Source organism: Onychostoma macrolepis, chromosome 04 (genome assembly GCF_012432095.1).
Source record: "Onychostoma macrolepis isolate SWU-2019 chromosome 04, ASM1243209v1, whole genome shotgun sequence".
In the NCBI taxonomy this organism is placed as follows: Eukaryota; Metazoa; Chordata; class Actinopteri; order Cypriniformes; family Cyprinidae; genus Onychostoma; species Onychostoma macrolepis.
Genome location: NC_081158.1, coordinates 15,576,201 through 15,589,991, shown reverse-complemented (window position 1 = coordinate 15,589,991; position 13,791 = coordinate 15,576,201). Strand labels below are relative to the sequence as shown.

The 13,791-nt window shown below is 37.4% G+C and overlaps 1 protein-coding gene across 1 annotated transcript in view; it reads left to right on the top strand.

Annotated features, from left to right (window-relative positions):
* The first annotated feature begins 8,357 nt into the window (after nt 1–8,357).
* large1 (LARGE xylosyl- and glucuronyltransferase 1) overlaps nt 8,358–13,791 on the top strand; it is a 28,329-nt gene continuing 22,895 nt past the window's right edge. Inside the window, exons 1-2 of the mRNA XM_058773853.1 lie at nt 8,358–8,930; nt 12,385–12,569. Coding sequence (XP_058629836.1) covers nt 12,464–12,569 — 106 coding nt within the window. The 5' untranslated portion in view covers nt 8,358–8,930; nt 12,385–12,463. The remainder of the gene's footprint in view (nt 8,931–12,384; nt 12,570–13,791) is intronic.

Genomic DNA, 13,791 nt, shown 5'->3' with positions numbered 1-13,791 from the left:
TTACTGTACTTTTCCAGAATGGAGAGGCTTTGGTGCAGCCCCTCTTCATGAGGAGACAAGAGCAGAAGATCGTCTGCATACAGGAGGCATTTGATTTCTCTGCCCTCGAGGGTCAGACCAGGACCAGAGGACTTATCAAGTGCTGATGCCAGTCCATTAATATAGATATTAAATAGAGTCGGGCTGAGGCTGCAGCCTTGACGGACTCCTTTCGTCTGACTGAAATAATCCGTTTGTTTGTCATTGATTTTGACACAGCATTTGACACCCGTTGTATATGTCCTTTATAATGTCATATGTCCTTCCTCCTATTCCACTTTGGATAAGTTTTAGGAAAAGTCCATTGTGCCATACTGAATAGAAGGCTTTTTGGAAATCATTGAAGCAACCAAATAGTTTTCCTTGTTTTGTCTGCTGAACGTATTTTTGTATGAGTTTGTGGAGTGTGTAAATGTGATCTGATGTTCTTTGTTTAGGCATAAATCCAATTTGACCGTTGTTTAGAATTTTGTGTTCTTGAATGAACTGAACTAATCTGTCATTAATAATAGAGCAGAATAGTTTTCTGAGGTTACTGCTGACTGTGATGCCTCTATAATTATTTGGGTCATACTTCTCACCTTGTTTAAAAATTGGAGTTATTAGATTTTCTTTCCAGATTTCAGGAAAGTGTCCTGATTTTAGTAAGAGATTGAATAATTTCATCGTACCCAAGAAAGGCGGTGGGTTACGACCAATCTTGGACCTGCGCGTTCTGAACCGGGCCCTTCACAAGCTCCCGTTCAGGATGTTGACGCAGAAACGCATTCGTCCAATGCATCCGTCCTTTCGTTTGGTTCGCAGCGATCGACCTGAAGTACATTCATGTCTCGATCCTCCCTTGAAACAGACCGTTTTTCCACTTTGCGTTCGAAGGGCGAGCATATCAGTACAAGGTCCTCCACTTCGGGCTATCCCTGTCGCCTCATGTCCTCACCAAGGTCGTGGAGGCAGCCCTTGTTCCATTAAGGGAAGCAGGCATTCGCATTCTCAACTACCTCGACGACTGGCTCATGCTGGCCCAGTCTTGAGCGCAGTTATGCAAATACAGGGACACGGAGCTCAGTCACCTCAGCCGCTTCGGGTCAACTGGGAAAAGAGCAAACTCTCCCCTGTGCAGAGGATCTCTTTTCTCGGCATGGAGTTGGACTTGGTCAACCTCACAGCATGTTTCTCAGTAGAGCGTGCTTCAGTCGATGCTGAACTGCCTGGAGTCTTTCCAGCGCAAGAGGGCGGATCCACTGAAACTCCTGGGGCATATGGCATCTGCAGGCACTGTCACGCCGTTCAGGGTTGCTTAATTTGAGATCGCTTCAGCATTGGCTTCACGACAGGGTCCCGAGATGGGCATGGCAACGCGGCACGTACCGGGTCTCTGTCACCCCATCCTGCCGTCATACCTTCAGCCCGTGGTTGGATCTTGCCTTTCTTTGGGCAGGAGTGCCCCCTAGTGCAAGTGCCCAGGCACTTTCTGTATCAACAGATGCCACGGGCTGGGGTGCCATGTGCAACGGGCATGCAGCTGCGGGGCTCTGGACAAGGCCCTGACTGCAGTGACATATCAACTGCCTTGAGCTGCCTAGCAGTATGGCTTGCTCTGCGCCGCTTCAAATCGCTGCTACACGACAAGCATGCACGGACAACACTGCGACCATTGCGTACATTAACCACCAAGGTGGTCTACGCTCCCGTCGCATGTCACAATTCGCCTGCCATCTCCTTCTTTGGAGTCAGAAGCATCTGAGGTCGCTTCGCGCTGTTCATGTCCCAGGCGAGCTCAATCGTGCAGCCGACGAGCTCTCACGTCAGCCCTCGTGTCTCCCTCCTTTCTCTTTCCCAGTGTTATCCATACCCACTGTACGGAACAGCAGTGGCTCTCATCTCTGCCTAAGCCCTGTTCTATCTTCCGTCCCAACTGGTGTGGGGGGACTTGCTAGCTTCCGCGGGGCACTGGAGGGGGTCAGCAATAGTGGCGTTTTCATAGGGATCCCATTTACGTCAGTCACTATGACGTAACGTCGAACGTGACTGACTGAAAGGGAACATCTTGGTTACGTATGTAACCCTCGTCCCGTCCCGTTACATCCCCTCGCCACAGTTGCTGTACCACCGCTGTATGGCCAGAGCACACAGTCTCGGCTCCTCAGCGAAAAACTGATGTGCGTTTGCAATCGCTCTCCTTTTATACCTGTCCTGCAAGCCTCTTCTAAAACAGAAACAACGTCAGAAGCATCCTACCTAGGCTGAGGAGAAAAAGAACTGGACTGTTGCTCAGTGGTCCAAAGACCTCTTTTCAGAATTTTGCATTTCATTTGGAAATCGAGGTCTGGAGTCTGGAAGAAGACTGGAGAGGCACAGAATCCAAGCTGCTTGAAGTTCAGTGTGAAGTTTCCGATGTCAGTAATGATTTTGGGTGCCGTGATGTCTGCTGGTGTTGGTCCATTGTGTTTTATCAAGTCCAAAGTCAATGCAGCCGTCTACTAGGAGATTTTTCGAGCACTTTATTCTTCCATCTGCTGACAAGCTTTATGGAGATACTGATTTCCTTTTCCAGCAGGACTTTAGCACCTGCCCACTGTGCCAAAACAACTTCCAAGTGTTTTGCTGACCATGATATTACTGTGCTTGATTGGCCAGCCAACATGCCTGACCTGAACCGCAAATGGAATCTATGGGATATTTTCAAGAGAAAGATGAGAAACAGTCGATCTAACAATACAGACAAGCTGAAGGCTCAATAGTGCCTTAGTCAGCAGTGCCACAGGCTGATCGCTTCCATGCCACACCTCACTGATGCTGGAGTTTGTGCTAAACGAGCCCCGACCAAGTATTGAGTGCATAAATGAACATACTTCAAAGAAACATACTTTTCTGTTTTGAAAATCCTTTTTTTGATTGATCTTAGGAAATATTCTAATATTTTGAGATACTGGATTTTTGACTTTCATGAGCTGTAAGCTCTAATCATCAAAATTGAAAAAAAAAACACTTTTGAAATGTTTTACTTTACAAGTAATGAATCTAGAATATATGAATGTTTCATTTTTTTTTACAAAAAATGTTTTGTGAAATGTTTTTTCACAATATTCAAATTGTTTGAGATGCACCTGTATATATATAATGTATATAATATGTTTATAATGAACAGTACATTCATAAACTAGATGAGTAATGTTGATCAAAACAAATGTTGATGTTGACTTGAGAAAGCCTGGCCTGAAAGTTTAAAATGATTTCAATGTCTTGGAAATTGGATGCTTTCTAGCTAAACCAAAGAAAAAAAAAAAAAAAGAAAAAAGGATGCCACTGAATTAGTGTAATGGTACCAGCACATGTTCGGAGTTCTTCCTGATATGCCCTCTTTTCTGCCGGCTGTGTTTATAAAGCCTCTGTCACAACACGTTACTGTTCGTACCCTGGTGGTCTCGCAATGAATTTCCAGCAGCTGATAAGAGCTATCTGCTGATCATATAATACATTTACACCAAAACACACAAAGCCATTTTGCTTATCTAAGACTAAATATGACTCCTTGCCTTTCCACAATTACATGTGACTACATGCTGTAGATATCAAATACAGCTCACGGTCTACAGTCTCCTCAGAAGTTTTTAGACACATAAATCACATGATTTTGTCCATTGTCCTCATTTGTAAGTCACTTTGGATAAGTGTCTGCTAAATGACTAAATGTAAATGTAATGTAAATGTAAATAACACAAAATATCTAAAGGGATGAAATACTTCTCAGAACTAACTTCACTTTTCTGTGCCATTTTTGCAATACCTTCAGCAACTGGTTTTAAGGATTTTTTAAAACTGTTTTATGCTGAATTTATTTATATAATCTTTAAAACAATTTTTAAATATTTTGTTATGTAATGATAAGAATAAAAATTTCATAGGGTCTTTTTCAATATCCAGTACTATCTTGAGCCACTGATGTTGATGTTTTAGACTTATTTAAATTAATTTAACTGGACTGCTAGTTTGCTTCAAATTAATAAATAAATACATTGGCTTTATATTACCCAAGATTTCAACACTTTGATGCATAACTGTGATTGCTACACATATTTTTAGCAAGGAAACCTTAGCTAGTTGCTAAAACCTAAATGAGCAACCTGTTTTCTAGTTAAGTAGGACCAGACATATAGGCTATTTATATACTGTATATAACCTGATGTATTATTGTCCGTTACATAAATGAAGTGAGACAACAGAAAGTATTCCATTCTTATTCCATTCTTTTTTCTATTCCTTTGACATATATTCATGCTATCTTCAATCTGAACTTTAACTAAAATTTTACCAACAGGAAGCAAAAGGTCTGTTCACACTTGATTCATGTTTCATCTGATAGATCTTGTGCACTCATGCACAAATCTGTGCAAAAAAATCCAATAACTTTTTTTTTTTGTTAGCTGGGTGGTGTTTCTGTGATTGTGATCTTGAGGAAGCCTATTAGTGTGCTAGCAATGTGATTTAACTTCCTCCCTCTGCCTGCCACTGAACCATTACAGTCCGGGTACCAGCAACTCTGTTAATTACCAGCTCCTATTCACACGGAAGCCATGAATGAGCTTTGTTGACACTCTCATTCCACCTTGACAGAGCGTTCTTCCAGCCTTTATGGTTCATTGGTTTTCCCTTTTGCTGGTTTTCTGTCTCTCACTGATCAGTTGCTGCAGTTAAGAGTTTGCTGGTACATTAGCAAGAAAAGCAAATGCATACCACTTCCCTGTAGTTTAGCTAAAGCATGAAGAATAAGTTGAGATGAAGGAGGGCTTTTGTAGCTTGATGTGGTTTATACTTCCTCCATTTCCTTTTACAAAGTACAGAATACATTCCAGAACATATTATCCAGAGGGGCTTGCATGTCCACATGGGCTGTGAGTGTCTGAGGAGTGTTTAGGGGGAAGAGATGGTGAATATGATAATAGCAATAACACAAACACACAAGAAGCCAATATCAATCCGGAACCCTATTTAGCACAATGAAGAATGGGTCCACTAAAATTTAAGCACAAAGGACTCTTTCTCTTACAATATTAAAACTGTATCAATTTATTTGCATAGAATATTAGAATGAAAGTTGGAAATATATAACCACCTGCCATAAAAACTTAAGATACAGTAGCATCAGGAGCATTTCTAGCCTTTCATTCAAATTAGGCCATTGATATTGATACTCAAATGATGTAAATAGTTACCTGCACTAGAGTCGTTCAGAAGCTGCATGATAATCTGATAGTAAGATAAATAATAAATGAATAGTTGATATTTCATTACCCAAGAATTCAGATTGCTACACATACTTTTAGTTAAAAACCTAACCTAGTAAAACCTAACTGAGGCTAGTTCTCAAATACGAAAATAGAAACACTTCCTAAAATTACTGACACAGAGAAGATGAAAACATTACTTAAAAAAATAAAAATAAATCAGAAGACAGACCATGAACATGACTGATATAGAGCCTTTACATAAAGTGGCTGCTTATCACTTCCATGTAATTTTCCTCTGCTGTCTGTGCTTTTTAAATGCATACATTGTGGAAATTAGACAGCTTTGGTCCTGATCCATGCAGTGTTACATTTGTGTATTTTATTGCAATTTAAAAGCTGTTAGACACCGGAGGCAGTGGTGTATCATGAATATAGTCTCACTTCTAACAATAGAAGCCTAACACTAAGCTACTCTTTAACCATGACTACGTTCACAATATACCACAACCTCTCATATCTTATTGCTTGTTTTCAAAGACCTCATAAGTTCAATGTATTTTGGGTTTGACAATGAGCTTCATCAAAGATATAATCATAAAAGGAGAAAATACTTTTATGATTAAATAAACAACATTAAATATATTTATATTTTTCAATTTAATATTTAACAAAAATATTTTTTGAAATATACATTTTTACATATTTTAAATGTTTAATATTTAAAAACATTTAAAAATCTCTAAACTGTTAAATGCGATTGTAAAGCATATATAGATTAAGACAATAACACCATGGTTTTCTGTAAAGCTGCTTTGAAAATGTGTTTTGTGAAAAGCACTCAACATATAATGACATTTACACATGTTGCTTTCCAAATGTTCAAATAGATAAATACCTATTTTATCATTGAGACTTTCGGCAGGGGAATTCTTAACCTCAAAATAGCTAAAATAAGCAGAAGCATTTAGGCCCATTTACACTTTCTTTTATTTGTTTGGTCCTTGAAGAATTGTTTAGTCAGAACAACATTCACATACATTTTACACAAAATTACAGAAATGGAAATGTTTTAATTTAGTTTTTCCTAAGAGGAAACTAAGAACATTTTCAGGATCAAACCCATACTAAGACCTCAATTAAAGAGTGTATCATCTGGAAAGAAGAACATTTGTGTACAATCATCTAATAAGCATCAAGTGTCATCAACAATGAAACAATTTAATGGCAAGCATACAGTTTTCAGTAGCCCAGATCAATGCTGTCACTCACACTATAGTCCTTGAGTTCCTCTGCCCTTCTCTGAAGACAGTCCTGACATTCCCTGAGGCAGACTGACCTCCAGAAGGTTCTGCAGGTGTTTAATGTAGTTTATGGCAGCCCGTAGAGTCTCTACCTTGCTGAGTCTTTTATCTTCAAATTCCTGTGGCAAATGTTCGCGGAGTCTCGCATATCCCTCATTGACACATCGAACTCTCTGCCGCTCTCTCTCGTTACGTTTGTGGATAAATGCAGGTTCCAAAGAGTAGTTGTGCACACTGAAGTTCCCATGATAGGACAGGTAGGAAAAACACCCAAAGTAACGTTGATTGTTGACTTGCTCTTGGTAATTCTGGGAATTTTTCAATGCATCTTTGAAGGGGGAATACTGGTGGTTCAAAGATAAGCCAAATGTCAAGGGATGAGACACTTGGTCCGTGACACCATAATCTGATCCCATTTCTCTGGGGGGAAACATGAAAACATTACATTTCCTCCAATTTATTAAACTATTTTGAATTAGGACAAATAAACAGACAAATAAACTTACTTTGCAGAAGTAATGTCAGTCTGTCTTTGCAGTTGACATTAAACATGAATAGACAATGCTGAGGTTTTCGCCTTGGGTTCAGTCAGCATATTATCATCTTCATCTTCTGTCTGCAAGTAAAAACTTATTTTTTCCCCTTCTTTCTTCTTATGAGGGCAGGTGAATGAAGTGATGTAAGTAGGAGGATGTCCTCTGTTCTTTCTGAGACAATAATCTCATCATTAGCATACTTCTTGCAGAGAAACACGCCTCTGTGTAGTGTATGATATTCTATTTTTGTTTTCCTGTAGTAGTTTTATGTTGTAATTTAGAAATTCTTATAGTGAACAAATCTTTTGGAAAATAAATGTAAGTCATGTCTGAACAGTGAGAATACAGACCCATGCAGCCATTGGAGACAAACTGAGTTATAGCCTAATAAAAAGAAAAATGACAATTTATACTAGTGGAGAAACAAAAAGTAAAAGAAAGCGAGTATTTTTCTTCTGTAAATTGTATCCAAAGGAAGTATTTGCATGCATGAATGAAACTAAATTTTAGTGAACAAGACCATTTTAAAACAAACTTTCCTGCCCTCTGTGTTTTAAGTGTTTATTATTAGCATATTTTCAAAATGAGCATCAATTCAAATTCAAATTTATTCAAAATTAATAATTAGTGTATAATTGTAAGGTTCATGAAATCACATCTTAATAAAAGATTTAGGAGAAGAAAAAAAAGTCCAGGCTTGATTGCTACTTTGCCCACCTATTCATTTTTGTGTCTCTGAAATTGTATTTACATATCGCATTTATATGCATGAAAATAAACACATTTTCCACTCATTTATAACACAACTTACTCCTTCTTCTATGACATGCTCGCAATCCCTATATGTTGCAGTTCATGAAGTCTTTGTAATAAAGGTGTAATTGTGTAATTAGTTTGTTATCTAATAGTCATAGGCTACAGACTTTTTTTTTTTTAGTTCAAGTCATTTATACACTGATTATCTACAATCACGTTTGTTTTTAAATCATATCTTTTTTTTTTTTTTTAAATAGTATAAATGACATTTACTGTGGAACTATTATGAAATGTTTTTATTATAGACGAACACCCAGGTCTAAATAATCTATAGTCATATGCTAAGGGTGGCTAAAAGCATGAAAGACAAAACTACAAGTGGTATTACAAACAAATCTGTAATAAAAAAATAAAAATAAAAAAAACAGTTAAAGCTCATTTTAGCTGTAGGTGTAGCTTGACCAGTATACTGTGGAGCATGATAGTAAGCAGAGCAAGAATGCGCTGTACTGAATCCATTCCATTCTTTCCAGGTCGTAGTGAAAACACACTCGCCTGGACTGGATTGTGGATTGTGGATTGCGGCAGTGATTGGAGGATATGTTGGGAATGAGAACCGGAGGAGGCTGGGAAACAAACAGGGAGTGCTGTGTGGATTAGAGGCCGCAGCGTTCATATTATACGCATCGATATCACACAAATGATCGAATAAACGGTGCGTTTGGCGGATTGCGATGCACAACTAGCTGCAGGGAAACAGAAGACGATATTTGCCGCTGATCTTTACTAAAGACAAACCACATAAATCAAATCCAGCATGCGGCATTTTACGCGCTGATCTTGCATCTGAAATGAACACAAACGCGTCTTGAGACACTGACATATCTGTGGTATCGCTCACGGTGGTTCTGACTGGATTTGTGAAGACGATTGACATTAAAGGCGTTAGTTCTTCATTCATGCACATATCGCACGGATACTGAAGATCATCTGTTGTGTTCTGTCATTTTTTTGGTTTATTTTAGTGACAATAAAGGACTCGTCCAGTCACAAGTGATTCAACATCACAGGTGAGGCGGCATGCATTGATATAACAGTCCTACAATTTGCAACCAAAATCACCTGTAAACCATAATATACGAATGGTTGTTTCTTCATGCTCTTGTGGACTCATCCTTAAAAACTCTTTTTAAACACTTCTCACCCTCTCATTTTATTCGCTCGCTAACAATGTTCAACAAAGGACATGTTTGCGTCATTTCCCCTGAACCGTTATGAGCATAATAATTACATCTCAAATCACCACTCATTATGTGAGGAAAATACATTTTAAACATTTTTGTAAAAAAAATGGCCGACTTATCTTGCTACGGCTAATTTCTTTATTGTACCTGCGACATTTTAATTTGTGTATTGTTTTAGCACAATACATATTGAAATAGTTTACAAACAAACTATATTTATATTATATTTTTAACAAACTGGTTTTATTTACCAGGAAACAACAGTGTGGGTTCAACCTATCTAATAATTCTTCCTTTTTTTTTTTTTTAATTTATTTATTTATTTATTTTTTAAAGAAAGTGCTACCAAATTTACCACAGTTTTACTGCATTAGTATTCGTGGCATTTTGCATTTTGGGGGGGTTTGGAGTGAAGGGCTCTTCAAACTGTCAATACTGAGGAGGCTTTGGTTTTGATTTTTAAAAATGATTGCTTTACTGATTGAGTACATATACATATTTGTACTTACACATATTTGTTTTTTAAAAGATGTTCCTTCTAATTATTACAGGCTCAACAATTTTTCTAGATTGAATTTGGAAATGGAAATCTACTCAGACTGGCGTGTTTGATGGGTAGCAAGATCTACAGTGTTTAACTTTTGCATGAAAATATTAGGCACACAAGATTTTCAACTTAAAATGCAAAGCAGACTTTATATATTTTTAATTCTTTATAGCACTGTTTTTAAAATGATGGTTAATAATAAAGTTTAAGCAAGGGTGAAAATTTATCACAGTTTTTCTGTTAAAGCAGCTTGTGTTATCATGAATGTAGTACATATACTGTACTGTAGGCAAGAATATCTGGTGTTTATTATTGATATAATGGAAGAAAGTAGCAGCATTTATCTGTATTTTTAGTTCATAAGCTGGGTTTATGAAGATTTTGAACAGATTTAGTCTCAGCAGCATGATCATACAGTATGATGCTTTGGATTTCCACAGCTTGAATGTTGTCTTTAGTGCTGACACAGCAGCTGCTGAATCTAAGGCAAAACCAACCTCATGATGAATGTTTCAGCCTATTCTTTAGCACTGCAGTAAGAAATCTGAACAAACAAAGTAGTACTTCATTAATGTTGAGGTTGGGTAGTGGTTGCAGATCTTGGCTGCTGACTGAAAGGTTTTAGGTTTGAATTTAGGTACACTCTCAGAAACACAGGTACAGAAGGTACATGTTTGTAACTAGGGCCTAAAATTAACACTCACCAAACCCCAAATGCGACTCGAGTAAAAATCGACGTTGGCGAGTAAATGTAACAGTGTCAGTCGCCAGTTGGCAGGTACAACTTTTCCAAAATATAACAATGCAGTGTAGTGAAAACAACAGCCAGGTTTGAAAGGGATTCGCTGTTTCTGACGTAAGCGAATAAAATAATTTTTTCCCAAGATGAGCTCATTGTGATTGGTTAGCTGTTCTGTCATAAGTAACAAGAGCGAATCAAATAATAGGATACAAACGGGTTGATAAGGTCAGAGCAGTGTGATGGCCCGCTTGTCCCTGGTTCTAATAACTTTTACCTGAGAAGATATTGCTGCTTTATTTCGGAAGATTAACTTTTCCCTTCTTTATTCTTCATAACTCAAGAATGTGGCGACACGTACCTGGGGTTACGCCGGCTAAACGGTGCAGTGAAGTAGGCTACGTTTGTCTGTACCATGGTCTGTACACATACACCGAGCCGCAGTACACAGCGCACCTCGTAAACGTAGTCTTAAATGAGTTATAATTTTCTTAAATGACCATAAAGAGTTTGGAGAAAATAGGATATGTGTCAGATCCGCGTCATGTGCATCAGGTTTTAAAGACCTGTAAGTAAAACCTGCTGAAGTCTGTCATTGATGTAAATCAAGGAACAAAAGAAAAAGAGAAATCACTCGACTGCTCTAGTCGCTGATTAATAAAGATGATTATTAATCTTATGCATATGCAATTTGTGGTTTATGTGAAGATTGTTTTAAAATCACTTAATATTTCAGAGCCTATTAAATGTAAAAAATAATGGCTTTCAATTATACTGTCATGTTGAATGGCTATAATTAATAGGTAAAATTAAGGGAAAATGCATTTAATAGAGACACCACCTTGGTATCAATACTTCATTAATAATAGGCTACTTAGTAAAAAGATGCCATTAAAAACATATTTAAAATATACTATCTTTATGTTGTTTCTACATTAATTTGGAGGTTCAATGTGAAATTATGACAATATAAACATGTGATTAATCATGATTAATTACAAAATTTTTTATTTTATTTATTTCTTTTAATCGATTGACAGAAAGCACCAATGTTAACCTTTTATAGATTTTAGATTTCAATTTAATTTCAAATTTTACAGGTCCCCCCAGAAAGAGATCGGGACGGCCCCTACCCCCTTGGCCCCCTTTAAATTTTCAGTTCAATATGAACCTCAAATGAAGCTAATTGAATATTCCTGCTCTAACCCATTAACATACCAAGCCATTAACATAAAAAATACACACCACGTTCGCCCTGCAATCTGAGTATGTGTGAAACGGGCGTAACACGATGACCTGCTCCGTTTGCCGAACAAGAATCTCAACGTTTTTGAGGGACAAAAAAGAAGATAAATCAATACATCTGTTTGTTTTTTTCTTGTAAGTAAAGTAAAGGACAAATTTAAAACATTGTAAATATGTTTAGACATTGTAGTAGTAATGTCTGCCTGTTTTTGCAAAAAGAGTTTCATTGGCAGGTGTGGCAAAAAGTTAGTTTTAGGCCCTGTTTGTTCCATAAAGGGTCCATTTTGGTACCTTAAAGGAACATATTAGTACTTAAAGTGTACATATTAGAACCTAATAGGTACAAAAGTGTACCCTATTAAAAGGGATCGCAGCAGTGACAGCTTTTGAACCTTTATTTCTGAGAGAGTAGTGTGAGTTGCTTTTAACACAGTATATCACAGTAACTGTGTCAAAATATAGTTAATTTTCTGGTTTGTTTAATTATTTTCTCTTTAATTTGGAACCTGGGCTGTGTCCCAAACAACATGTAGGACAACAACTTACCATCTTAAAATGGCTTGACGAAACGGCTTTACATTATGAATCCTTTGAATTCAGAGCAAAAGGCTGTTTGAAACTGTTTGGGCTGGCAATGCTTGTAGTCGTTTTAGTGACATTTGTACAAAGTTTTATGCATTCTGGTAGATGAGTATTTTGTTATGAACATATTTGTGCTATCGCTAACACTTTTTTTTGTATTCTTACAGAGCAGTGCCATGCACCCCCCATCCAAACAGCTGATGCCAACATAGAGGTCTCTGATCAGACACCCTCTGGCTGCAGAGGATGCTGGGAATGTGTCGCGGGCGCAGGAAGTTTGTGGCTGCCTCCCTCGCCCTGATCTTTATCCCAGCCCTCACCTGGCTCTATCTTTCATCCGCAAATTTCACAGGTATGACACTTTACATCACAGACGCATCACAGACGTAAATTTTTGGTAGATAGTTACAGTATATTAGATGGATGGAAAATAATAATGTAATTATTATGTAAAGTGTTTAATTGCTAATTTGGAAGGTTTTTAGCAGGCATGTATACAACAATGCAATCGTAAGGGTTACACGGTTTCTAGGCACACTGTACAAGTGAGATACAAGATAAAACAATAAATCACTATCTATTTGTTCTGATCCTTAAAGGGATAGTTCACCCACAAAATGAAAATTTGATGTTTATCTGCTTACCCCCAGGACATCCAAGATGTCTAAGTTGCAAATTGATGATATAAATACAGTGCACAGCATAAATGAGTACACCCCCTCTGAATAAAGATGTATTTTCTTAATGATTACTAATATAATTAATGGAAAGATGGCAAAATTGAAATGTATTAAACATACTTAATAAAAACAACTAAATATATGCCAATATTTTCTGTAAGATAAGTAAATTAGCCAATTTTGTTGTACACCCTAGATTTAATTCAGCAAATGTGTAATATTCTAGTACTTCGTATGTCCTCCAGAACTTTACGTTTACTACTCTGACCCTTCTTGGCACTGAGTGTACATGATAGTTCATGACAAATTTTCACATCTGTCCTGGAGGACAACCTCCTTAAAGGGATAGTTCACCCAAAAATGAAAGTAGTTCCTGTTCTGAAGAATGTGGAAAACAGAGCAGTTCTGGGGTACCATTGACTTCCATGGTATTTTGTTTCCTACTATGGAAGTCAATGGTGCCCCAAAACAGCCTGGTTACAAACTTTCTTAAAAATATTTTCCTTTGTGTTCAGCAGAACAAAGAAATTCATACAGGTTTGGAACTATACATCCCTGTATAAAAGCTTTACTACCACTGAATGTCACTGTGGGTATCAAGCACTTCTCACTGTACTCCTCCTCTAGCAACACCAGAACATTTTGAAAAACGCATTTCAAAAAAGTTATAAATTGATTTGCATTTTAATGAGAGAAATAGGTATTTGATCCCCTATCAATCAGCAAGATTTCTGGCTCACAGGTGTCTTTTATAATTCAATTTGATTTTATTTGTATAGCACTTTTCACGATACAAATCGTTGCAAAGCAGATTTACAGGAAATTAAGTTTCTACAATATATTTAGTAGTAGCTTATCAGTGGTGACTATGTTAAAGGGAATCTTAAAACTCTT